Source organism: Mustela lutreola, chromosome 10 (genome assembly GCF_030435805.1).
Source record: "Mustela lutreola isolate mMusLut2 chromosome 10, mMusLut2.pri, whole genome shotgun sequence".
Taxonomy (NCBI): domain Eukaryota; kingdom Metazoa; phylum Chordata; class Mammalia; order Carnivora; family Mustelidae; genus Mustela; species Mustela lutreola.
Window position 1 is genome coordinate 92,359,933 of NC_081299.1, and position 24,555 is coordinate 92,384,487.

The window sequence follows — 24,555 nt, forward strand, 5'->3', positions numbered from 1 at the left end:
GTGATGTCAACAATGGGGGAGGCTGTGCACGTGATATGCAAGGGCTTATGTGTATGGGAAATCTCGGTACCTTCTTCTCAGTTAAAATTGCTCTTAAAAAAATAAAGTCTTCATAAAAAAGTGTTTATTTTATTTTATCCAGCATTTCTTGATATCTTGCAGTAGGAGGATTTTTGGTCATCTTGTCCTATACATACAAAATACAAGGACTGACAACTTTACAATTAAATTTTATCTCTTTTTTCTGTATTATCTCAAAGGAGGCACTGCCTTATTTAGGCTATTTCAAATCAAGTCCTAAATCTTTTTGCATTATTGTGCTTAGATGACCCTCATCTAAGTTATGACCCTCATCTTTGAGATGCTTGGTCTTAGTGGAAGGTACAATCAATAACTAAACATAACACTTTCTGAAAATTATGATAGTAGTGACATGTGAGACCAAGGACCTACACATAGTAGGGTGTGATCAACTCTTCCATAGAAGGTGGCCCAGAAAGACTCATCTCAGAGGAGGTGGTATTTATAAAAACAAAATGAAAATGAAAACAAAATTCTCTTTTTTCCCCTAATCATAATAATATACAGTTATTTTTAAAAATGGAAATACAAAAATTGTGAAGAAAAAAGTAAAAAAGCAACTCCTACCATCCATAAATAACCATTACTAACCTTTTATTGAAGAAGACACCAGTCAGAAAAGAGTGCTGGGATTAGTTAATATCTATCATAAGCACAGAGAGTGATATTATAAATATGTGTATGTATGTGTAAAGTACATTTTATGCTTATGTATAAATACATATACATGACAGTGATAAATATATGCCATCCTATTGTATGTTTGTATAGACATGATTCTATACAATTTATGATTTGTTCATATATAATTTTGGAAAATTAAACATTTCTTATTCCTGATTTTGAGTTCATATTTTCTTAGCCTTGTCAGAAGCTTGTCTATTTTATTCATATATTTTTAAAAGATTTTATTTATTTCACAGAGAGAGACAGAGATCAAGAGATCACAAGTATGCAGGCGGCAGGAGGGGGTGGGGAAGCAAGCCCCCTCAAGGAGCACAGTGCCTGATGCGGGGCTGAATCCCGGGGCTCCAAGATCATTACCTGAGCTGAAGGCAGAAGCCCAACCCACTGAGCCACCCAGGCATCCCTATTTCATTCATATTTTCAAAGAACCAACTGAAAAAGCATGTCTTTGGAAATTTAAGCATGTCTTTGGAAATTTAAAAAGCAGGTCTTTGGAAATTCAGGGTCATGTCTTTGACCCTGAATTATTTAAATAATTCAGGGTCAAAGATGAAATCACATTGGAAATTACAAAGTACTTGAAACTAAACAGAAATACAAACTTGTGGAATGCAGCTAAAGGGAGGTATGTGGGGGAATAGGGCAACTGAGTGATGGGAATTAAAGAGGGTGCACATGATGTGAAAGGCACTGGACATTATATGCAACTAATGAATCACTGGACACTACCCCCAAAACTAATGATGTACTCTATGTTGGCTAATTGACTTTAAAGGCAAAAAAGTGATCAAAGGGATATTGTAGCTCAAAACTAGGGAATCAGCATTCAACTAAAAAATTAGAAAAAGAGCAAATGAGTACACCCAAAGAAAATAGAAGGAAATATACAGAAATTAATGAGAAAAAAAATTAAAAAGAGAACATCAGTAAAAAGTACCAAAAGTTGGTTCTTTAAAAGGATAAATAAAGTAGACAAATCTTTGGCAACACTGAAGTGTGGGGGGAGCTCGATATCAGAAATGAAATAGAGCATATAACCACACATAGAGTCAGAACGCTCTAAAAAATCATAATTGAGTATTAACGAACCTTGGAGACAAAGTTTTCTAAAAATTGTAACTTACTAAATCTGTCTCAGTAAGAAATAGTAAATAAACAAAAGGCACCTAGAACTACTAAAGACATTGAACGGGTAGCTTAAAATATAACTGTGAAACAGTTGTTGGCTATTGGAGTTTAATCACCTTCCCTCTTGGGATAGGGAATGCCATAGTGTCCTCTTATGTTTCAGAGGAGTTGGAGAGGTTCCAAGTATCTCCACCCTGGTAAAGGGGCTGAGCTTCAGAGTCACAATTAAAATGACTCAGAGAAGTTGAAACTGCTCAGCGACCGGCCAACCCTTTAGATGAATTTATGCAGTTAGGACATTAAGAAGGTCTTAAACAATGGAATGTTGCCTCTCCTCAACAGGAAGTTGGAAGAAACATACGACTGGTTTTTGGTTTTCAAAAGTTCTGAAAGACTAGACAAAACTAGCTAGTGTAACAAAGCAGCTTCTAAGGGATGCAAAATGTGAGCCTTTTACAGAACGTGAGGCCCATTTAAGTCTGAGAGCTTAGAAAAAAAAAATTATTGATTAAATTTTGCAAAAAGGCAGGTGAAGGACCTGGGATGCATTCCTACCAAAAGTGCTATGGAAGAGCGTTTTTAAATTGTTACAGTGGGCCACCGTGTTCGCGGCACTCATTTCATTCGGAAATATACCTGTAGGCTTTCAGGCTGACGCGCATCGGCTCCGGGAGTAACTGGCCCGGTGCCCCACTCCCGAGCTTCGGAACCCAGTCGCGGGCTGGAACCCGCAGTTCCGCCTTCTGCCGCCCGCGCCCAGAATCTCCGCAGCCGTCCCGGCCGCACAGCGACCCACCTCCTCGGCGTCCTGGCCCAGCGGGATGCCCAGGCCCTTGAGCCCCTCCTGAAGCTCGCGGATGTCCACCACGCCGTCCTTGTTGTGGTCCAGCCTCTGGAAGAGGGTCTCGTAGCGCGTCGGCGGCTCCGCGTCCTGGCAGGCCGCCGCAGGCAGCACGAAGCCCCGCAGCCAGCGTAGCATGGTCCGGGAGGCGAGGGTCGGCTCAGCCCAGGGGGGGTCACGGGGACGAGGACTGCCGGGCGCGACGGTCCTGCGCGACGGCCGCCGCCTGGCTTCGAGGGGTTCGCGGCGTCCAGGGAGCAAGAGCAGAGGCCGACCCCGGCCCAGCCCAGCTCCGCGCGCAGGGAGTGGCCGCTCCCGCTGCTACCCGGGGAGGAGCTCGCCGGGCGCGGGCCTCCCTGAGAGGCGTGGAGGGGCGGGCCCGGAGCTGCCTGGCAGGGGCAGGAAGTGAGAGGCCGGCGGGTGGGTCTCGGGAGGGGCGTTGGGACCTGGGGAAGGAGTTCCGCTCTTTCTCCGTCCAGCTGTCAGAGGTGCAGGTTGGAGGAGGACCCCCCCCCCCCCCCAGAGGCCTTGGTTTGGGGCCTCCGCTGATTAAGTGCTGGGGGACGGGGGAGAGAAAGTTCGAAGCTTGGGTTACTCCACTTCAAGCCCCCATACCTAACAGCTCGGAGTCTGCAAACTGCCCCCAGGTAGTCAGCCTTCTCTGCATAGACATTTGGGACCCGTCGGGCGGCACAGATCTCGGACTTTTTCCGAGAGGCTCCACAGATACTACACATCTCTGGGCCTGTTTTCTATTGACAAAAATGAGGAAATTGAGTGCTTGCTCTCCTGGGTTGGGAATTCTTCTTTAAGAAGCAGAGGAGTTAAAGCTGAACAAAAGCAACACCTGAAACCAATACAATATTACATGTCAATTACACCCCAATAAAATTGGGGTATCAGAAAGAGAAATTCAAGGTTCGTCCAGGTGGGTGACGGTAAAAAGAAAGACGACTTGGCTCTACAGCTTAGTTTGATCTGCCCGCTGATAAATCACAGGATTTGCCAACAGCATTTGTGAGCAAAACCTCAGGCCCCTGACTCTCGGGAATGGGTGCAATTCTAAATTTAGGGCTTACTTCATAACATGGAATAAGACCGGGATCCTTGGACGTCGAAAATGCCTTCCGCTCTGTAAACCTGGAAATGTGGCAGAGCCTCTCTGAGCAGCCTCTTATCAGTAAAATGAAAGCAGGAATATCTGCCTCATGACAATGTTGTAGATTGTATGCAAAAGGTCTTAATACCCACAAGTGCCAAATGGGATATCATAAACTAATAATTTTCTGTTCATTCATAGCTGCTAAATAGAAACCGTCATTTCATTCCTTTATTTACAGAAAATACAACTGGGTACTTGTAAGGCTCTCCCCACATACTCTGAATCACTAAACAAACACTAGTTCTTCCAACAAAACCCAGGAACTTGAACCCTGAGTCACTTCCCCCATATCATTTTATATATTTAAGATATATGTGAATCTAGAGTTGCAAATTGAGGGCTGTCTGTTTAGTTAAATCACGGTGTGATCAATTTATTTCTTTATATCACTTCCAATTTCTGGTCTTAAGAATTATCCTGTTCCTTGGAAAAGCCTTCCAATGTCATCAGATTGTTGTATCTGTCCTTAATAACCTCTTTTAGCCTCCACTGTGTATACTCTGCACTCGGAAATGCTGCTTGAAATAGTCATCCTAGACTTGAATGGTTTTTTAACATTCTTTTTTTTGCAGTAATTGGAGAAATTTTCCATCAAAATTTTGACTGAGAAAATTTATGTTCACACAAATACTTGTACAAGAAAGATTATAGCAGTTTCTTTTTTTCAAAGATTTTATTTATTTATTTGACAGACAGAGATCACAAGTAGGCAGAGAGGCAGGCAGAGAGAGAGGAGGAAGCAGGCCCCCCATCAAGCAGAGAGCCCGATTTGGGACTCAATCCTAGGACCCCGAGATCATGACCTGAGCCAAAGGCAGTGGCTTAACCCACTGAGCCACCCAGGCACCCAATTATAGCAGTTTTATTCATGACCACCAAAACCCAGGAACAAACAAAACATCCTTAAATGGCTGAATGGATAAGCAACCTGTGTTGCATTCATACAATGGAACACTACTTAGTGATAAAAGGGAATAAACTACTATACAGTACAGTACACGACATTCTGGAAAAGGCAAAACTATAGGGACAGAAAACAGACCAGGCGTTGCCAGGGGCTACAGCGTGGGAGGTATTGACTATGTAAGAGGGTAGGGAGATTTGAGGGGTGATGGAACTGTTTAGGTTTTGATTATGGTGGTGGTTATACAACTATGACTTTGTTAAAAATGCACACCACTGTACACTAAAAAGGTTAAACTTTACTCTGTGGAAATTATACCTCAATAAATCTGGCTTTAATTAGTACCTGACTTAAACACAAGTAAAATAGAGTAAGAATTCTTAGTTCAAAATACCAGTGTGAAAATCAAAAACAGTTCATGACGTGTTGTTACACAACACTATGGCTACAGACCAGCAGCATCAGTTTCACTTGGGAACTTTTTAGGAAATAGTCTCAGGACCACCCCAGAGCTGCACTTATGCAAGAGCCCCAGGTGATCCTTTCCTATATTAAATTTTGAGACACTCTGCTAGTAAAAGTAATACCACTCAAAGTGTGGTTTGCACTCTAGTGCCAGACTGTGAGCTGCTATCTGTTCACAACAAGCTAAATCAAAGATTTAGAAGCATTTAGAAACTTTATAGCAGTTTTGATGGAGTACTTTTGTTTGTTGAATCTGATAATAGCTCATGAATTGTCTTTTTAATTTCACTTTTCTAATAAATCATTTTTACTGAATTTTACAACAGTATCTGTCCACAACAGATTAAGAAGACACTGTTGACGTACAGAATAAAAGTAAAGTCAACAATAGAAACTTCCTGCATGAGTAGGAAACGTTCACAGTTGAATCTCTCTTCAGTGCTTTGGAAGAAGTTGGGGAAAAAGGATCCTTCTTTCAAAATGGCAATGGTATCAGAATTCCTCAAACAGGCCTGGTTTATTGGAAATGAAGAGCAGGAATACATTAAAACTGTGAAAGGATCAAAAGCGGTCCTGGGTCAGCAGTGAGCCCCTATCCTAGCTTCAATCCATCCTCGGATGTTGCTGCCTTGCATAACGCGATAACAGTTAAAGGTGTGGATGAAGCAACCATCATTGACATTCTAACTAAGAGGAACAACAGATTAAAGCAGCGTATCTCCAGGAAAAAGGAAAGCCCCTGGATGAAGCTCTGAAGAAAGCCCTTTCTGGTCACCTTGAGGAAGTTGTCTTGGCGCTATTAAAAACTCCAGCCCAGTTTGACGCTGATGAACTTCGTGCTGCCATGAAGGGCCTTGGAACTGATGAAGACACTCTGGATGAAATTTTGGTATCAAGAACTAACAAAGAGATCAGAGAAATTAACAGAGTCTATAGAGAAGAACTGAAGAGAGATCCGGCTAAAGATATCACCTCAGACACATCTGGAGATTATTGGAATGCTCTGCTTTCTCTGGCTAAGGGTGACTGATCTGAGGATTTGGGCTTGAATGACGACTTGGCTGATACAGATGCTAGGGCTTTGCATGAAGCAGGAGAAAGGAGAAAGGGGACGGATATGAATGTGTTCATTACCATCCTTACCACCAGAGCCTATCCCCATCTTCGCCAAGTGTTCCAGAAGTACCACAAGTACAGTAAGCACGACATGAACAAAGTCCTAGACCTGGAGATAAAAGGCGACATTGAGAAATGCCTCATGGCTATCGTGAAGTGTGCCACAAGCAAACCGATGTTCTTTGCCGAGGAGCTTCATCAGGCCAAGAAGGGTTCTGGAACTCGTCATAAGACCTTGATCAGAATCATGGTTTCCCGTTCTGAAATCGACATGAATGATATCAAAGCGTGCTACCAGAAGCTGTATGGTATTTCTCTCTGCCAAGCCATCCTGGATGAAACCAAGGGAGATTACGAAAAAGTCCTGGTGGCTCTCTGTGGAGACTAACATTCCTTTGATGATCGCAAGCTTCTTGATCAGAAGACTTAATCCTATCTTTTCATTCCATATCATAGACTTAAATGGGAAAGTTTTCTCAGCGGGATTACATTCTAGCTAAATGCTTTCTGAAAAATATAGCCTATAAATCATTTTTATATCACAACTCCATATAATAGAAGTTTTTTAAAAAAAAAAAACTATATTTATCCCAAGCTATAAAAACCTCATAAGCAGGTTGTTCTAGTAACATTACCTGAGAAAGATGTTTGTGCAGTAGAAAATAAAATGATTTTGCAGGACAAAAAAAAAAAAAAAGAAACTTCCTGCATGAGAGAATAAAACTTTACATAGACATTTAAACATCTGCAAGAGAGAGGGCATCCCTACCCATTTCTGTGTTAATAATTCCCAAAGACCAGTGGTTCCTGTAGAGGTCAAGAGGAGAAACTTTGAACTCTCTCAGATTTCCTTACTCTGATTCATTTCGGTGGTCAGGACAGAAGTTGGGGGTTCAGCCCAATTCAGCTTGCAACTATTTTTCCCAGCTTCTAGCTGTTTTAAGTACTACCATCTTCCATGGAGACAACCTTCAAACTTTATTAATTTCATCTATAATTGGTCTTCGAAGACCTTTTCAGCACCTACTTTGAATACCTTGTTGTTAGAAAGAATCCACTTAAATGATCATTCTAGATGTTCATAATTTTAGCTAGTAAACAAGTTTACCTTTTTTTTTTTTAAATCTACTGGACCATGTAGTTATTGTATGGTATTAATAAGACCAAAGTCTTAGTTTCCCTACAAGTGATGAGGGAGCAGGAGGCTGGCTGAGAACAAAGCAAGAACTGGCACCTTGCACCCCCTCTCCACCTGCCCCCCATCGGTAATATGTGTGACGTTCCTCAGGCACCTCTGGCTGCCCTAAAAGAAAAACAAATAGTTAACTTGCAGAGATCACAATCCTGCAAAGCAGGAGTCTCCCTTGGTTTACAAATGTCCTTGAGATTTACAACAAAGAAGTTACCTTATCAATAGCCCAATTTCCAGAGGCACATAACTCAGTTCCTCAAGCCCTAACATCATCCTCCCCATCATAAACAAAACTAGAGGAGACTGAAGTAGAAGGAAAAGTAAATAAAGTTAAATTTCTTCTAAACCTGAATCTCACTAACAAGGACGCTTGATAGCAAGAATGTGACATTCCATCAGGAGACTCCCCAATGGTCTTTATGTTAGTGCCTCATTACAGGGAAAACGGCCTTGGCGTGATAGTAACCAGGCCTTCAATATCCTGACAGTCTTCTTTACCCCGATAGCCCTTCTGAACACCCCTTTGTCCTCACCTACCCAACTCCTGTGTATATAACCAGCCACTCCTCATATTCCCAGGGCAGCAGCAGCTCTTTCTGCCCACGGGTCCTGTCCCTGTGCTCTAATAAACCATCATTTTGCACCAAAGATGTCTCAAGAATTCTTTCTTGGTCATTGGCTCTGGACCTCACCCCACCGAACCCCACCTAGGTTCTAGAACTTCATCACAAGGACCAACTCTTTGTCAAAATCCTGGTCACTGCTGTCTCAAATTTAAGTGAATACAAAGGAGGCTGTGTAGGAGAATTTGAGTGACTCAATATAAAGCCATCACCATTACTGGAAAGATAGTTTTATCATACAATGAATTTTAAACTTGAATATCCTAGCATTCTTTAGAAAGACAATAATCATTTTAAGTTTTAATTCTATCACATTAAGCTAAGTGAATATTCTCCCCAGATTTTCTAAGTCATTTAGGAGACAGATCTCAAGATAACAAGGTGCTACATATATTCAAATCTTGCATGTCTTTTACATTAAAGTTTGTCTGCGTATGTCTCTGTAACGTCTTCAAACTCACCATCACTTATTTTCATAGTAATATGGCTGTACCTGTATCTTTATAAGTTTCAAAGAGTGTAAGAGCAATTCGATTTGCAGAAAGTTCAACATTTTCAGACTGTTACTTCCTGAAGGAAAAACAGCCACTATTAGGGAAAATGGCCACCGTGTAATATTGCGAACAGCTCAGTAGAGGGTGCTGTAACCTAAAGATGAAGGGTGGTCAGTGCCAAATAGAAGCTGAGAGGGGAGTGCAGGCAGAAGGGAATCAAAAGAAAGAAAAAAATGGGTCTTTATTCTTTAGTCATAAATATAGATCCCTAAACTACACTAACAAAAGAAACAACCTAAAATATTGAAAACCTGGGTGTAACAGCATACTTTTTTCCACTTAAAGAATATTCTGTCCATGTTCATTTGCACTCTAACAAAACTAAAGTAAATCAACAGAAGAAATGTAATATATTTACCTTTGAAAGTTATTCTATATTTGAAGAAACAATGCATTACATCAGCACACTTCTCTCAATAACAAAATCAAAGTTTCTTCCAAATCAGGAACTTTATAATCCCTGTGAATGACTGTTCAGTGACTCAGTCTCTGTGTAAGCCCCTGAAGTAAATAATGTAATTTTGTGCTCCAGAAAAGGCCTTGAGATGGCTAAAGTTCTTTTTGTAACCCTTGAAACCTTCTGTTGTTAAAGTGTGCCACTTTTTAAAGTTGTTACAGTACTGATTCTTGATACTGTTGCCGATTTTAATTAACCCTCCCTTTAAAGGTCTACACAGCTTCAAACATCTAGATGTTGACTCTGCATGATGCACTATATTACGTGTACATGCAGTAAATCTGTAGTCATTTAAAACCTAAGTTTTCTATTTTGTTTTGTTTTGTTTTTAAGATTTTATTTATTTATTTGACAGATTGCAAGTAGGCAGAGAGGCAGGCAGAGAGAGAGAAGGAAGCAGGCTCTCCACAGAGCAGAGAGCCCTATGCGGAGCTCAATCCCAGGACCCTGGGATCATGACCTGAGCCTAAGGAAACTTTAGTGGGATGTCAGAATTAGCGTTTGAAGAGCCCCAAGGCAAAAATCCAATTCAAGTTAACTTATGCAAAAAGAGGAGGATGGCGTCTGGAACTCGGGTGAAGCAAGAGCCATGAACTGGAATAGACTTGAGGTTCTCTCTCATGTCTCTGCTCCCATCTGTGTTCCTGCTTCATCTTCTTCTCCCACAGCACAGTTTTCTAACCTGGTAGAAAGCTCTCAGCTTTATGTCATACGACCTCAGGCGCTAGAGAGACCCTTTCTCAACACTCTTTCTAGTATTAAGTTCTCCAAATCTTCATGAGGGACTCATCATGATGTTAGGTGCTCACCACTGGAACGATTCATGGGCCGAGGATTCTGTCAGTGTGCTGCAGTTCCCAGTGAGTCCAGGTAAAAGGAAAGGGAAGAACGTTATTTTCTGGAAGAGGATGTAGACGTACAGATAGACTTTCTTTATTAAACTTAACTTGGGTTTCGGTTTATCAGATTATTTGTCAAATGTCCAAAAGTCAGTTCCACTTGAAAACAAGTCAGATAAAAACAATAAAGCATCCAGGAAATTATTATTAAAGTCAATGGCAAGATGAGATTGAATTAACAAAAACTAAATTCATAAGCAACATATAGGAACATAAATTTTACATAAAATAATGAAAATTAACAGGCAGTTAAACAGAAGTTTAGATTAAGGTAACTAGACAGCAGATAACCTATTCCAAAATGACATGCAGGACCATAATGCAGAATTTTCTAAGGCAGTAGTGGTGGTGGAGAGTCAGTTTTGTGACCTTGAAAACTTCACCTATACTGAGGGCCAAAGGGGTTGGATTAGAAGATGATATCTGGAGAGAACTGCTGCTGCACCAAGCTCCCCTTTTTATCCACCCCCACCTTCCACCTAGGGGAAGGGGTCTGCACCCCTCACCTCCAGCTTAGAGCTGAAGCTTCAGTGAGGCTACCTGGAAATATGACCTAAGTCTCATGCATTTTGAGGCCTGGTAGGCTGTGCTGGACACAGTGGACTAGGTACCTTATTATGATTACACCAATTTTGCTAACTGTTCTCACCAATAAAGTGAAAGAGGAGCTCCTGCCTTAGGCCAGCTACATGTTCTGTTGAAACAAAGGATGTATGAATGTTTTTCCTGTACCAGATGTGGGCTGTGCAAGGCGCTGCCACAGGAAACGACCATGTTGTCTTGGGTCCTGACTGAAAGGGCTGAAAGGCTGTCTGAATTCAGAGATCAACTTCAGCAGGCAAAAAAAGGTGGAGGCACCATCAGTTGTGTAGAGATGGAAGAAGGAAACATGTGGGACCAGCCAGGCAGAGTGCACGACACCCAACTAGAAACTACAAAAGAGAGTTTCCTAGTGACTGGGTGAGGTGGGGAGTCTCTCCATTAGAGAAAGATATCAGGGCTGAGAACTCTGTGCAGCCCCTATCAGTGTGTGGTCGGCTTTCTACTCTGTGGTGACTCTGATGGGGCTCAGGGGCTAGAGAAAGAAGAGTCCTGGAAGGGGAAAAGAGAGATGAAACCAAAAGGCCCAGCGTGGTCACCACAGCCCTCTCATCCCAGCACGCCTGAGAGGGAGAAGTTATTTACCTTTAAATCAAGACTGAAGTTGTGATGACCATACTACACTAAACCTATTAATTACTTTATTGAAGAAAAATTTGGCAACTGAAAGCAATCAAAAAAGTTGTGGGACTTGCCCTAAATTTCATCTAGAGCATGGGAAGAACCAGCCCCACACAAAATAAAGCCCAAGTGACTCTGGGAAACACATTTAAAAATGGCCTAGTAATTCATCCCCTAAATTATGCTTCATGCTTAAAAGAGTCGGCTGCAAGGGTCTCAGTGAATATAGAGATATTTAAGAGAAATGAATGGAGACAGTTGTTAGAGAAACATCCTAAGTTTTGTATAAGCTACACGTATTATTCTCATTTAAGTCTCATAACAATACCCCTTTTCAACTTATGTGAAAACCATCCCCAAGTTAAGTAACTTTCCCAAAAAGTGGTCAGGATTCATATTCATATATATCTGGCCCCAGGAAGCGTGTCTTTACTAAACTAGTTCCCATGTTCTTAGACATTTTTAACTTCTAGCAAACTTACTTAAAATCTCTGATCTCTTGTTTCTTCATGGACAAGACTGGATTAATAATACCTACTCTGTCTTTCTCTAAACGATAGTTGAAGACTCATGAGATAATACACTATAAAGTACTTCATTAATTCCAAAGTATTATTATTGGAGGAGAGGAGTAATATACCTTATTGTCCCTTCCTCTGCAGACAGAAGAATTACGTTGGAGGCAATCATATTTTGTTTGGGACCATACATCACCATGAGAAATTGTTTGGGATATACTACAACACTAAAAGCCATTATATCTTCTCTGAAAAAATTCAAACCAGAAATGTTTGCTTAAAAATTAAGTGTACTGGGGTGCCTGGGTAGCTCAGTCATTAAGCATCTGCCTTCAGTTCAGGTCATGATCCCAGGGTCCTGGGATACAGCCCCGCATCAGGTTTCCTGCTGGGCGGGAAGCCTCCTTCTCCCTCTCCCACTCCCCCTGCTTGTGCTCCCTCTCTCACTGTGTCTCACTGTCAAAAGAATAAAATATATATATTTTTAAGATTTTATTTATTTATTTGACAGACAGAGATCACAAGCAGGCAGAGAGGAAGGCAGAAAGAGAGGAGGAAGCAGGCTCCCTGCTGAGCAGAGAGCCAGATGCGGGGCTCGATCTCAGGACTCTGAGATTATGACCTGAGCCAAAGGCAAAGGCTTTAACCCACTGAGCCACTCAGGCACCCGTCAAATAAATAAAATCTTAAAAAAAAATCTTTAAAAGAAATAAGTTTACTAGTCTAAAAACCTAAGATGGCCACCAATAAAAACTGAAAGTAGAAAATGGAGACCATTCTTTTTCACTGTATCATCAAATTTGAAACCTGTATTTGGGTGACACAAATCATTAGCAATCTAAGCGTGACTTGGCTGCAGTAATGCAGAGTGCACATGAATGAATGGACTAAGTAAGTTTGGCCATGATGTAGACCTGTTTGAATTTTCCTTGGCCAAATTTGTTTGTTCAATCTCAGAAGAACTTCCTGCTGCCCACACAACATCCTGCAACATCCTCCCTGGTAACCTGTGTGACTTGAGAGGATGAGTAAACATATGACCTTATGAACCCTTCAGCTTTCCTTGAGTTATTACCCTCCTCTTCCTAGGAGAACAGAGGTTATTTATAAGAGAGGCATGATGACCAATAACCAACTATTATAAAATTACTAAGTTTTAAAAAATGGATTAGGGGTGTCTGGGTGGCTCAGTCAGTTAAGTGTCCAACTCTTGATTTCCACTCAAGTCATGATCTCAGGGTTATGAGATCGAGCCCTGCATCAGGCTCTGCACTGGGTGCGGAGCCTGCCTAATATTCTCCTTCCCTCTCCCTCTGCCCTATGCCCTCTAAAAAAATTGAAATAATAAACAAACAATTAAATAAGCAAATTATGCCTATTTTATTCTTATATTTTTATTCCAATTAAATTATGTTTAAGGCATTCAATCTTAAAAACAAGGAAGCTTCATTAGCCAACTGTGTTGCATTGGAATTTTTTAAGCTATCTTAAAATTCTCTCCTTTATAGGGGCACCAGACTGGCTCAGTTGGTAGAGTGTGCAACTCTTGATTTCAGGGTTGTAGGTTCAAATCCCACACTGGATGCAGAAATTAGTTTAAAAAATAAAATCTTTAGGGGCGCCTGGGTGGCTCAGTGGGTTAAAGCCTCTGCCTTCGGCTCAGGTCAGAGTCCCAGTGTCCTGGGATCGAGCCCCACGTCGGGCTGTCTGCTCTGCAGAAAGCCTGCTTCCTCCTCTCTCTCTCACTGGCTGCCTCTCTACCTACTTGTGATCTCTGTCTGTCAAATAAATAAATAAAATCTTAAAAAAAAATAAATAGGAGGAGGAGTCAAGATGGCGGAGAAGTAGCAGGCTGAGACTACTTCAGCTAGCCGGAGATCAGCTAGATAGCTTATCTAAAGATTGCAAACACCTGAAAATCCATCGGCAGATCGAAGAGAAGAACAGCAATTCAGGAAACAGAAAAACAACCACTTTCTGAAAGGTAGGACCGGCGGAGAAGTGAATCCAAAGCGACGGGAAGATAGACCCCGGGGGGAGGGGCCGGCTCCCGGCAAGCGGCGGAGCAACGGCGCACAAAATCAGGACTTTTAAAAGTCTGTTCCGCTGAGGGACATCGCTCCAGAGGCTAAACCGGGGCGAACCCCCATGGGGTCAGCGTGGCCTCAGGTCCCGCAGGGTCACAGAAGGATCGGGGGTATCTGAGTGTCGCAGAGCTTGCGGGTATTGGAATGGGAAAGCCGGCTACAGAGACAGAGCCGACAGTAAGCTCACAGCTCGGTGTTACCTTGAACCGGTCGCAGGCTCGGTGAGCTCGGAGCGCGGCCGGAGGTTAGGCAGATGGGAGTAACTCAGCACTGTTCTCTGAGGGCGCACTGAGGAGTGGGGCCCCGGGTTCTCGGCTCCTCCGGGCCGGAGACCAGGAGGCCGCCATTTGTATTCCCGTCCTCCAGAACTCTACAGAAAGCGCTCAGGGAACAAAAGCTCCTAAAAGCAAACCTGAGCGGATTACTCACCCTGGCCCCTGATAAGGGCGATGGAATTCCGCCTGGGGCAAAGACACTTGAGAATCACTACAACAGGCCCCTCCCCCAGAAGATCAACAAGAAATCCAGCCGAGACCAAGTTCACCTACCAAGGAGTGCGGTTTCAATACCAAGGAGAGCAGCAGAATTCCAGAGGAGGAGAAAGCAAAGCACGGAACTCATGGCTTTTTCCCTGTGATTTTTTTTTAGTCTTGCAGTTAATTTAATTTTTTTCTTTTTCATTTTTTGTTTTTTTTCTCGCCTTCTGGAAAAAAATTTTTTTAACTTTTACCTTTTTCTTTTTTAACGTTTTTTAACTAGTTTATCTAGTATATATATATTTTCTTTTTTATATTATCTTATTTGTTTCCTTTTTTATAATTCTTTTCTTTTCTTTTTTTTTTTTCTTTCTTCCTTTTAAACCTCTTTTTATCCCCTTTCTCCCCCCTCACAATTTTGGATCTCTTCTAATTTGGTTAAAGCATATTTTCCTGGGGTTGTTGCCACCCTTTTAGTATTTTACTTGCTCCTTCATATACTCTTATCTGGACAAAATGACAAGACGTAAAAATTCAACACAAAAAAAAGAACAAGAGGCAGTATCGAAGGCTAGGGACCAAATCAATACAGACATTGGTAATATGTCAGATCTAGAGTTCAGAATGACAATTCTCAAGGTCTTAGCTGGGCTCGAAAAAGGCATGGAAGATATTAGAGAAACCCTCTCGAGAGATATAAAAGCCCTTTCTGGAGAAATAAAAGAACTAAAATCTAACCAAGTTGAAATCAAAAAAGCTATTAATGAGGTGCAATCAAAAATGGAGGCTCTCACTGCTAGGATAAATGAGGCAGAAGAAAGAATTAACGATATAGAAAACCAAATGACAGAGAATAAAGAAGCTGAGCAAAAGAGGGACAAACAGCTACTGGACCACGAGGGGAGAATTCAAGAGATAAGTGACACCATAAGACGAAACAACATTAGAATAATTGGGATTCCAGAAGAAGAAGAAAGAGAGAGGGGAGCAGAAGGTATACTAGAGAAAATTATTGAGGAGAATTTCCCCAATATGGCAAAGGGAACGAGCATCAAAATTCAGGAGGTTCAGAGAAAGCCCCTCAAAATCAATAAGAATAGGCCCACACCCCGTCACCTAATAGTAAAATTTACAAGTCTTAGTGACAAAGAGAAAATCCTGAAAGCAGCCCGGGAAAAGAAGTCTGTAACATATAATGGTAAAAATATTAGATTGGCAGCTGACTTATCCACAGAGACCTGGCAGGCCAGAAAGAGCTGGCATGATATTTTCAGAGCACTAAACGAGAAAAACATGCAGCCAAGAATACTATATCCAGCTAGGCTATCATTGAAAATAGAAGGAGAGATTAAAAGCTTCCAGGACAAACAAAAACTGAATTTGCAAACACCAAACCAGCTCTACAGGAAATATTGAAAGGGGTCCTCTAAGCAAAGAGAGAGCCTACAAGTGGTAGATCAGAAAGGAACAGAGACCATATACAGTAACAGTCACCTTACAGGCAATACATTGGCACTAAATTCATATCTCTCAATAGTTACCCTGAATGTGAATGGGCTAAATGCCCCTGTCAAAAGACACAGGGTATCAGAATGGATAAAGAAACAAAACCCATCTATATGTTGCCTACAAGAAACTCATTTTAAGCCCGAAGACACTCCAGATTTAAAGTGAGGGGGTGGAAAGGAATTTACCATGCTAATGGACATCAGAAGAAAGCAGGAGTGGAAATCCTTATATCAGATCAATTAGATTTTAAGCCAAAGACTATAATAAGAGATGAGGAAGGACACTATATCATACTCAAAGGGTCTGTCCAACAAGAAGATTTAACAATTTTAAATATCTATGCCCCCAACGTGGGAGCAGCCAACTATATAAATCAATTGATAACAAAATCAAAGAAACACATCAACAATAATACAGTAATAGTAGGGGACTTTAACACTCCCCTCACTGAAATGGACAGATCATCCAAGCAAAAGATCAGCAAGGAAATAAAGGCCTTAAACGACACACTGGACCAGATGGACATCACAGATATATTCAGAACATTTCATCCCAAAGCGACAGAATACACATTCTTCTCTAGTGCACATGGAACATTCTCCAGAATAGATCACATCCTCGGTCCTAAATCAGGACTCAACCGGTATCAAAAGATTAGGATCATTCCCTGCATATTTTCAGACCACAATGCTCTAAAGCTAGAACTCAACCACAAAAGGAAGTTTGGAAAGAACCCAAATACATGGAGACTAAACAGCATCCTTCTAAAGAATTAATGGGTCAACCGGGAAATTAAGGAATAATTGAAAAAAATCATGGAAACAAATGATAATGAAAATACAACGGTTCAAAATCTGTGGGACACAACAAAGGCAGTCCTGAGAGGAAAATATATAGCAGTACAAGCCTTTCTCAAGAAACAAGAAAGGTCTCAGGTACACAACCTAACCCTACACCTAAAGGAGCTGGAGAAAGCACAAGAAAGAAACCCTAAGCCCAGCAGGAGAAGAGAAATCATAAAGATCAGAGCAGAAATCAATGAAATAGAAACAAAAAAAACACAATAGAACAAATCAACGAAACTAGGAGCTAGTTCTTTGAAAGAATTAATAAAATTGATAAACCCCTGGCCCAACTTATCAAAAAGAAAAGGAAAGGACCCAAATAAATAAAATCATGAATGAAAGAGGAGAGATCACAACTAACACCAAAGAAATACACACTATTATAAGAACATACTATGAGCAACTCTACGCCAACAAATTTGACAATCTGGAAGAAATGGATGCATTCCTAGAAACATATAAACTACCACAACTGAACCAGGAAGAAATAGAAAGCCTGAACAGACCCATAACCAGTAAGGAGATTGAAACAGTCATTAAAAATCTCCAAACAAACAAAAGCCCAAGGCCAGACCGCTCCCGGGGAAATTCAACCAAACATTTAAAGAAGAACTAATTCCTATTCTCCTGAAACTGTTCCAAAAAATAGAAATGGAAGGAAAACTTCCAAACTCATTTTATGAGGCCAGCATCACCTTGATCCCAAAACCAGACAAGGATCCCATCAAAAAAGAGAGCTATAGACCAATATCCTTGATGAACACAGATGCGAAAATTCTCACCAAAATAATAGCCAATCGGATTCAACAGTGCATTAAAAGGATTATTCACCACGACCAAGTGGGATTTATTCCAGGGCTGCAAGGTTGGTTCAACATCCGCAAATCAGTCAATGTGATACAACACATCAATAAAAGAAAGAACAAGAACCATATGACACTCTCAATAGATGCTGAAAAAGCATTTGACAAAGTACAGCATCCCTTCCTGATCAAAACTCTTCAAAGCGTAGGGATAGAGGGCACATACCTCAATATCATCAAAGCCATCTATAAAAAACCCACCACAAATATCATTCTCAATGGAGAAAAACTGAAAGCTTTTCCGCTAAGGTCAGGTGCAAGGCAGCGATGTCCATTATCACCACTGCTATTCAACATAGTACTAGAGGTCCTAGCCTCAGCAATCAGACAACAAAAGGAAATTAAAGGCATCCAAATCGGCAAAGAAGAAGTCAAATTATCACTCTTCGCAGATGATATGATACTATATGTGGAAAACCCAAAAGACTCCACTCCAAAACTGCTAGAACTTATACAGGAATTCAGTAAAGTGTCAGGATATAAAATCAATGCACAGAAATCAGTTGCATTTTTCTACACCAACAGCAAGACAGAAGAAAGAGAAATTAAGGAGTCAATCGCATTTACAATTGCACCCAAAACCATAAGACACCTAGGAATAAACCTAACCAAAGAGGCACAGAATCTATACTCAGAAAACTATAAAGTACTCATGAAAGAAATTGAGGAAGACACAAAGAAATGGAAAAATGTTCCATGCTCCTGGATTGGAAGAATAAATAGTGTGAAAATGTCTATGCTACCTAAAGCAATCTACACATTTAATGCCATTCCTATCAAAGTACCATCCATCTTTTTCAAAGAAATGGAACAACTAATTCTAAAATTTATATAGAAACAGAAGACCTCAGATGGCCAAAGGGATATTGAAAAAGAAAGCCAACGTTGGTGGCATCATAATTCCGGACTTCAAGCTCTATTACAAAGCTGTCATCATCAAGACAGCATGGTGCTGGCACAAAAACAGACACATAGATCAATGGAACAGAATAGAGAGCCCAGAAATAGACCCTCAACTCTACAGTCAACTAATCTTCGACAAAGCAGGAAAGAATGTCCAATGGAAAAAAGACAGCCTCTTCAATAAATGGTGCTGGGAAAATTGGACAGACACATGCAGAAAAATGAAATTGGACCATTTCCTTACACCACACACGAAAATAGACTCAAAATGGATGAAGGACCTCAATGTGAAAGCAATCCATCAAAATCCTTGAGGAGAACACAGGCAGCAACCTCTTCAACCTCAGCTGCAGCAACATCTTCCTAGGAACAATGCCAAAGGCAAGGGAAGCAAGGGCAAAAATGAACTATTGGGATTTCATCAAGATCAAAAGCTTTTGCACAGCAAAGGAAACAGTTAACAAAATCAAAAGACAACTGACATAATGGGAGAAGATATTTGCAAATGACATATCAGATAAAGGACTAGTGTCCAGAGTCTATAAAGAACTTAGCAAACTCAACACCCAAAGAACAAATAATCCAATCAAGAAATGGGCAGAGGACATGAACAGACATTTCTGCAAAGAAGACATCCAGATGGCCAACAGACACATGAAAAAGTGCTCCATATCACTCAGCATCAGGGAAATACAAATCAAAACCACAATGAGATATCACCTCACACCAGTCAGAATGGCTAAAATCAACAAGTCAGGAAATGACAGATGCTGGCAAGGATGCGGAGAAAGGGGAACCCTCCTCCACTGTAAGTGGGAATGCAAGCTGGTGCAGCCACTCTGGAAAGCAGCATGGAGATTCCTCAAAATGTTGAAAATAGAACTGCCCTATGACCCAGCAATTGCACTATTGGGTATTTACCCTAAGGATACAAACGTAGTGATCCAAAGGGGCACGTGCACCCGAATGTTTATAGCAGCAATGTCCACAATAGCCAAACTATGGAAAGAACCTAGATGTCCATCAACAGATGAATGGATCAAGAAATGTGGTATATATACACAATGGAATACTATGCAGCCATCAAAAGAAATGAAATCTTGCCATTTGCAACAACATGGATGGAACTAGAGCGTAGCATGCTTAGCGAAATAAGTCAAGCAGAGAAAGACAACTATCATATGATCTCCCTGATATGAGGAAGTGGTGATGCAACATGGGGGCTTAAGTGGGTAGGAGAAGAATAAATGAAACAAGATGGGATTGGGAGGGAGACAACCATAAGTGACTCTTAATCTCACAAAACAAACTGAGGGTTGCTGGGGGGAGGGGGTTTGGGAGAAGGGGGTGTTATGGACATTGGGGAGGGTATGTGCTTTGGTGAGTGCTGTGAAGTGTGTAAACCTGGTGATTCACAGACCTGTACCCCTGGGGATAAAAATATATGTTTATAAAAAATAAAAAATTATAATAGAACAGCCGTCAACTAATGATAGGACTATGTGAATAAGTAATTCAGTTCTCTTGGAACAAACCTCAGATCAATGTTATATACAAGATCTCAAATTAATATTCTCTGTTGGATTAAGCTCTAGATATATTCAATGGTAGCTACCTTGAAAATAAATAATTAATTAACTTGCTGTCCACCCCCTAAAATAAATAAATAAATAAATAAATAAATAAGATCTTTAAAGAAAATCTCTCCTTTATAATTTCTTTTCACTATTTTTATTTATTTTTATTTTTTTAAAGATTTTATTTATTTATTTGACAGACGGAGATCACAAGCAGGCAGAGAGGCGGCAGAGAGAGAGGAGGAAGCAGGCTCCCTGCTGAGCAGAGAGCCAGATGCGGGGCTCGATCTCAGGACTCTGAGATCATGACTTGAGCCAAAGGCAGCAGCTTAACCCACTGAGACAGCCAGGCAGCCCTCTCTCACTATTTTTAAATGACCTTTGTAATTTCATTTCTGATTACAAAACTGTTGCATATTTATTGTGTGAAAAATAAAGAAGATCACAAAGAACAAAAAGCTCATGAACTCACTGTCCAGAAATTTAATTTAGATATGGTAACCTCTCTCTTTCCCATAACACTTCAAAGAACTGCTTAATATTGTACTGTGTTAAGGGGTGCCTGGCTGGTGCAGTTGGTTAAGCATCTGCCTTCAGCTCTGGTCATGATCCCAGGGTGCTGGGATCAAGCCCAGATGGGGCTCTGCACTCAGCATGGGGTCTGCTTCTCTCTCTCCTGCCTTGTTTAGGCTGTCTTTCACTATCACTCTCTCAAATAAATAAGAATAAAATCTTTTAAAAGTATGTTGTATTGTGTTAGATTTAAACTAAAATTTTGTGTTAAATGTATTTATTAAAATTCTTTGCTATTATAAACAATGGAAAATATAAACACCCCAGTGATACATGTTTTTTAAAATTATTTATATACATGTTTTTAAATAAGTATTATTAAATTGCCCTCCAGTAAGTTTGAATTAATTCCCACTTCCATAGGTAGTATATGAGAGTGCTTTATTTATTTATTTATTACTTTATTTAATTAAAAAGTGCAAGTACTGGGTATTAGAATATTATAAACTTTCTCAATATGAGAGGTGAAAATGGTATTTTACTTAAATATACAATACTTTGAATAGTAGTGTTCCCACTTTTACATTAAGGTATATGATCTATTTCAGGGGCCCCTGGTGACTCAGTCAGTTAAGCCAGGTTTCAGCTCAGGTCACAATCACATGGGTCGTGAGATTGAGCCCCGAGTTGGGCATCATGCTCACCAGTGAGTCTGCTTGAACATTCTCTTCCTCTGCCCCTCCCTGCCACATGCTCGCTTGTTCTCTCTCTCTAAAATAAATAAATAAATCTTTTAAAAAGTGTAAGATCTGAATAGACATTTTCCCAAAGAAGACATGTAGATGTCAAAAGGTATGTGAAAGCCCTCAACATCATTAATCATCAGGGAAATGCAAACCCAAACCTCAATGAGATATCACCTCAAACCTAACAGAACTGCTAATATAAAAAAGACAATATATAACAAGTTTTGTTGAGGTTTGGAGAAAAAGGAACTTTTGTGCACCATTAATTAAATATAAATTTGTATAAACTTTATGGACGTTTCCTCAAAAAATTAAAAGTAGAACTACCATATGATCCAGCAATTCTACTTCCAGGTATTCAAAGAAAACATAAACACTAAATAAAAAATATATACTCCCCATGTTTATTGTAGTCTTATTTACAATATCCAAGATACAGAAACATCCTAAGTGTCTATCAATGGATGAATGGATAAAGAAATTATGGTATATATACAATGGAATATTATTTAGCTATAAAAAAGAATGAAATCTGGCCATCTGTGACAACACTGATGGACCTCAAAGGCATTATGCCAAGTGAAATAAGTAAGACAAAGACAAATACTATATGATCTCTCTCATATGTGAAACCTAAAACATAGACACAAGCTTAGAGATATAGATAATAGATTGGTGGTTACAAGAGGCAGGGTATGGGGTAGGAGAAAGGGGTGAACTGTTTGGTTTGGTTAGTTTAAAAAAACTGAACAAAAATTGAAAAAAAAATCTCTTGTAACAACAAGGATGGTACTAGAGGGTATAATGCTAACCAAAATAAGTCAATCAGAGAAAGACAATTATCATATGCCCTCACTGATACATAGAATTTGAGACAAGGTAGAGAATCCTAGGGGAAGAGAGGAAAAAAATGAAACAAGACAAAACCAGAGAGAGAGAGACAAACCTTAAGAGACTCTCAATCTCAGGAAACAAACTAAGGGTTGCTAGAGGGGAGGGGGATGAATGATGGAGTGGCTGGGTGATGGACTTTGAGGAGGCTATGTGTTGTGCTGAATGTTGTGCGTTATGTAAGAATGATGAATCACAGCCTGTACTCCCCAAATAGTGCATTACATGTTAATAATAAAAAAATCATAATAATCTCAACTTTCTAGAATTAAGCAAGAGAACCTTTAAAAGTGTCTTGAAATAGTTTCTGGCACATAGCAGGAACTTAATAAAATAAACTGGATTTTGACTTCTGATACAATAATTGCATCTACTTACTCTAAAAGAAGTCCTCACTCAGAATCCAGCATTTTATAATTACAACTATGGAAATAACATCCTATCCTAACTGGTCTCACTGGCTCTATTATCTCCTCTGTCAATGGTTTTCTTCTGTTGTCAGTTATCTTCTTACACCAGAGCATGTCATTAGCACATGTAACTCACAGCTCTCTATGACTTAGTATCAGTCAATAGCAGTAGCCTCATTGTCTCACTATATTTCTATACACCACACATTTCAAAATGACCAGGCTACTTGTCATTTCCCTACTACTACATGAACCCTCCCCACCCCCACCACCACCCTGCCATTTCTGTGTTACTATTCAAACGATCTCATCAGTTTGAATGCATTGTGAAAATCTATCCAAGCAACTACCACAATTACTCAAGTTTCTTACACACCTACTCCTGAAATTCACATGAGATTTGCCTTCCTTACCATTATTGTTCAACATAGTACTAGAAGTCCTAGCCTCAGCAATCAGACAACAAAAAGAAGTAAGAATCATCCAAATTGGCAAAGAAGAAGTCAAACTCTCCCTCTTCATTGATGACATGGTATTTTATGTAGAAAACCCCAAAGACTCCACCCCCAAATGACTAGAACTCATACAGCAATTCAGCAATGTGGCAGGATACAAAATAATGCACAGAAGTCAGTTGTTTTTCTAAACACTAACAATGTAACTGTAGAAAGAGAAATTAAGGAATCAATTCCATTTACAATAGCAACAAAAATCATGTGATACCTAGGAATAAGCCTAATTAAAGAGGTAAAGGATCTATACTCTAGAAACTACAGGATATTTATGAAAGAAATAGAGGAAGACACAAAAAGATGGAAAAATATTCCATGATCATGGATTGGAAGAATAAACATTGTTAAAATGTCTGTACCACCCAGAACAATTTACACTTAGTGCCATCCCTTTTAAAATACCATTGGCATTTTCCAATGAACTGGAACAAAAAAATCCTAAAATTTGTATGGAACCAGAAAAGATGGCAAATCACAAAAGGAATGATAGAAAAGGAAACCAATGCTGGGGGCATCACATTGCCTGACTTCAAGTTATATTACAAAGCTGTGATCACCAAGACAGCATGGTATTGGCACAAAAACGGACACACAGACCAATGAAACAGAATACAGACTCCAGAAATGGACCCTCAACTGTATGGTCAACTAATCATTGACAAATCAGGAAAAAATATTCAATGGAAAAAAGACAATCTCTTCCATAAGTTGTGCTGGGAAAATTAGACAGGTACAAATAGAAGAATAAAACTGGATCATTCCCTTACACCATACACAAAGATAAACTCAAAACTGTGAGACAGGCATCCATCAAAATCCTACAGGAAAACATAGAGGCAGTTACCTCTTTGACATTTGCCACAGTAAATTCTTTCAAGGCACGTCTTCAAAGGCAAGTGAAAAAGAAAGCAAAAGTGAACTTTTGGGACTACATCAAGATCAAAAGCTTCTGCACAGTCAACAAAACTAAGAGGCTGTGGATATGGGAGAAGATACTTACAAATGACTGCAGATAAAAGACTGATATCCAAGATCTGTAAAGAACTTCTCAAACTCAACACTTAAAAAACTAAATAACCCAGTCAAAAAATGGGCAGAAGACATGAACAGACACTTCCCCAAAAAGACATACAAATGGCTAACAGACACATGAGAAAAAATGCTCAACATCACTAGCCATCAGGAAAATACAAATCAAAACCACAATGAGATACCACCTTACACGAGTTAGAATGGCAAAAATTAACAAAACAGGAAACACAAAATGTTGGTGAGGATGTGGAGGAAGGAGAACCCTCTTACATTGTTGTTGGGAATGCACACTGGTGTAGCCACTCTGGAAAACAGTATGGAGGTTCTTCAAGATGTTAAGAAT

The 24,555-nt window shown here is 40.1% G+C and overlaps 1 protein-coding gene and 1 pseudogene across 1 annotated transcript in view; one reads left to right on the forward strand and one right to left on the reverse strand.

Moving 5' to 3' along the window:
• LOC131809245 (mitochondrial adenyl nucleotide antiporter SLC25A24) overlaps nucleotides 1-3,093 on the reverse strand; it is a 48,094-nt gene extending 45,001 nt beyond the window's left edge. The window contains exon 1 of the mRNA XM_059136090.1: nucleotides 2,693-3,093. Within this exon, the coding sequence (XP_058992073.1) occupies nucleotides 2,693-2,875 (183 nt within the window). The 5' untranslated portion in view covers nucleotides 2,876-3,093. The remainder of the gene's footprint in view (nucleotides 1-2,692) is intronic.
• A 2,585-nt stretch (nucleotides 3,094-5,678) lies between these two features.
• On the forward strand, nucleotides 5,679-7,079 carry LOC131810032 (annexin A1-like; annotated as a pseudogene).
• Nucleotides 7,080-24,555: the final 17,476 nt, after the last annotated feature.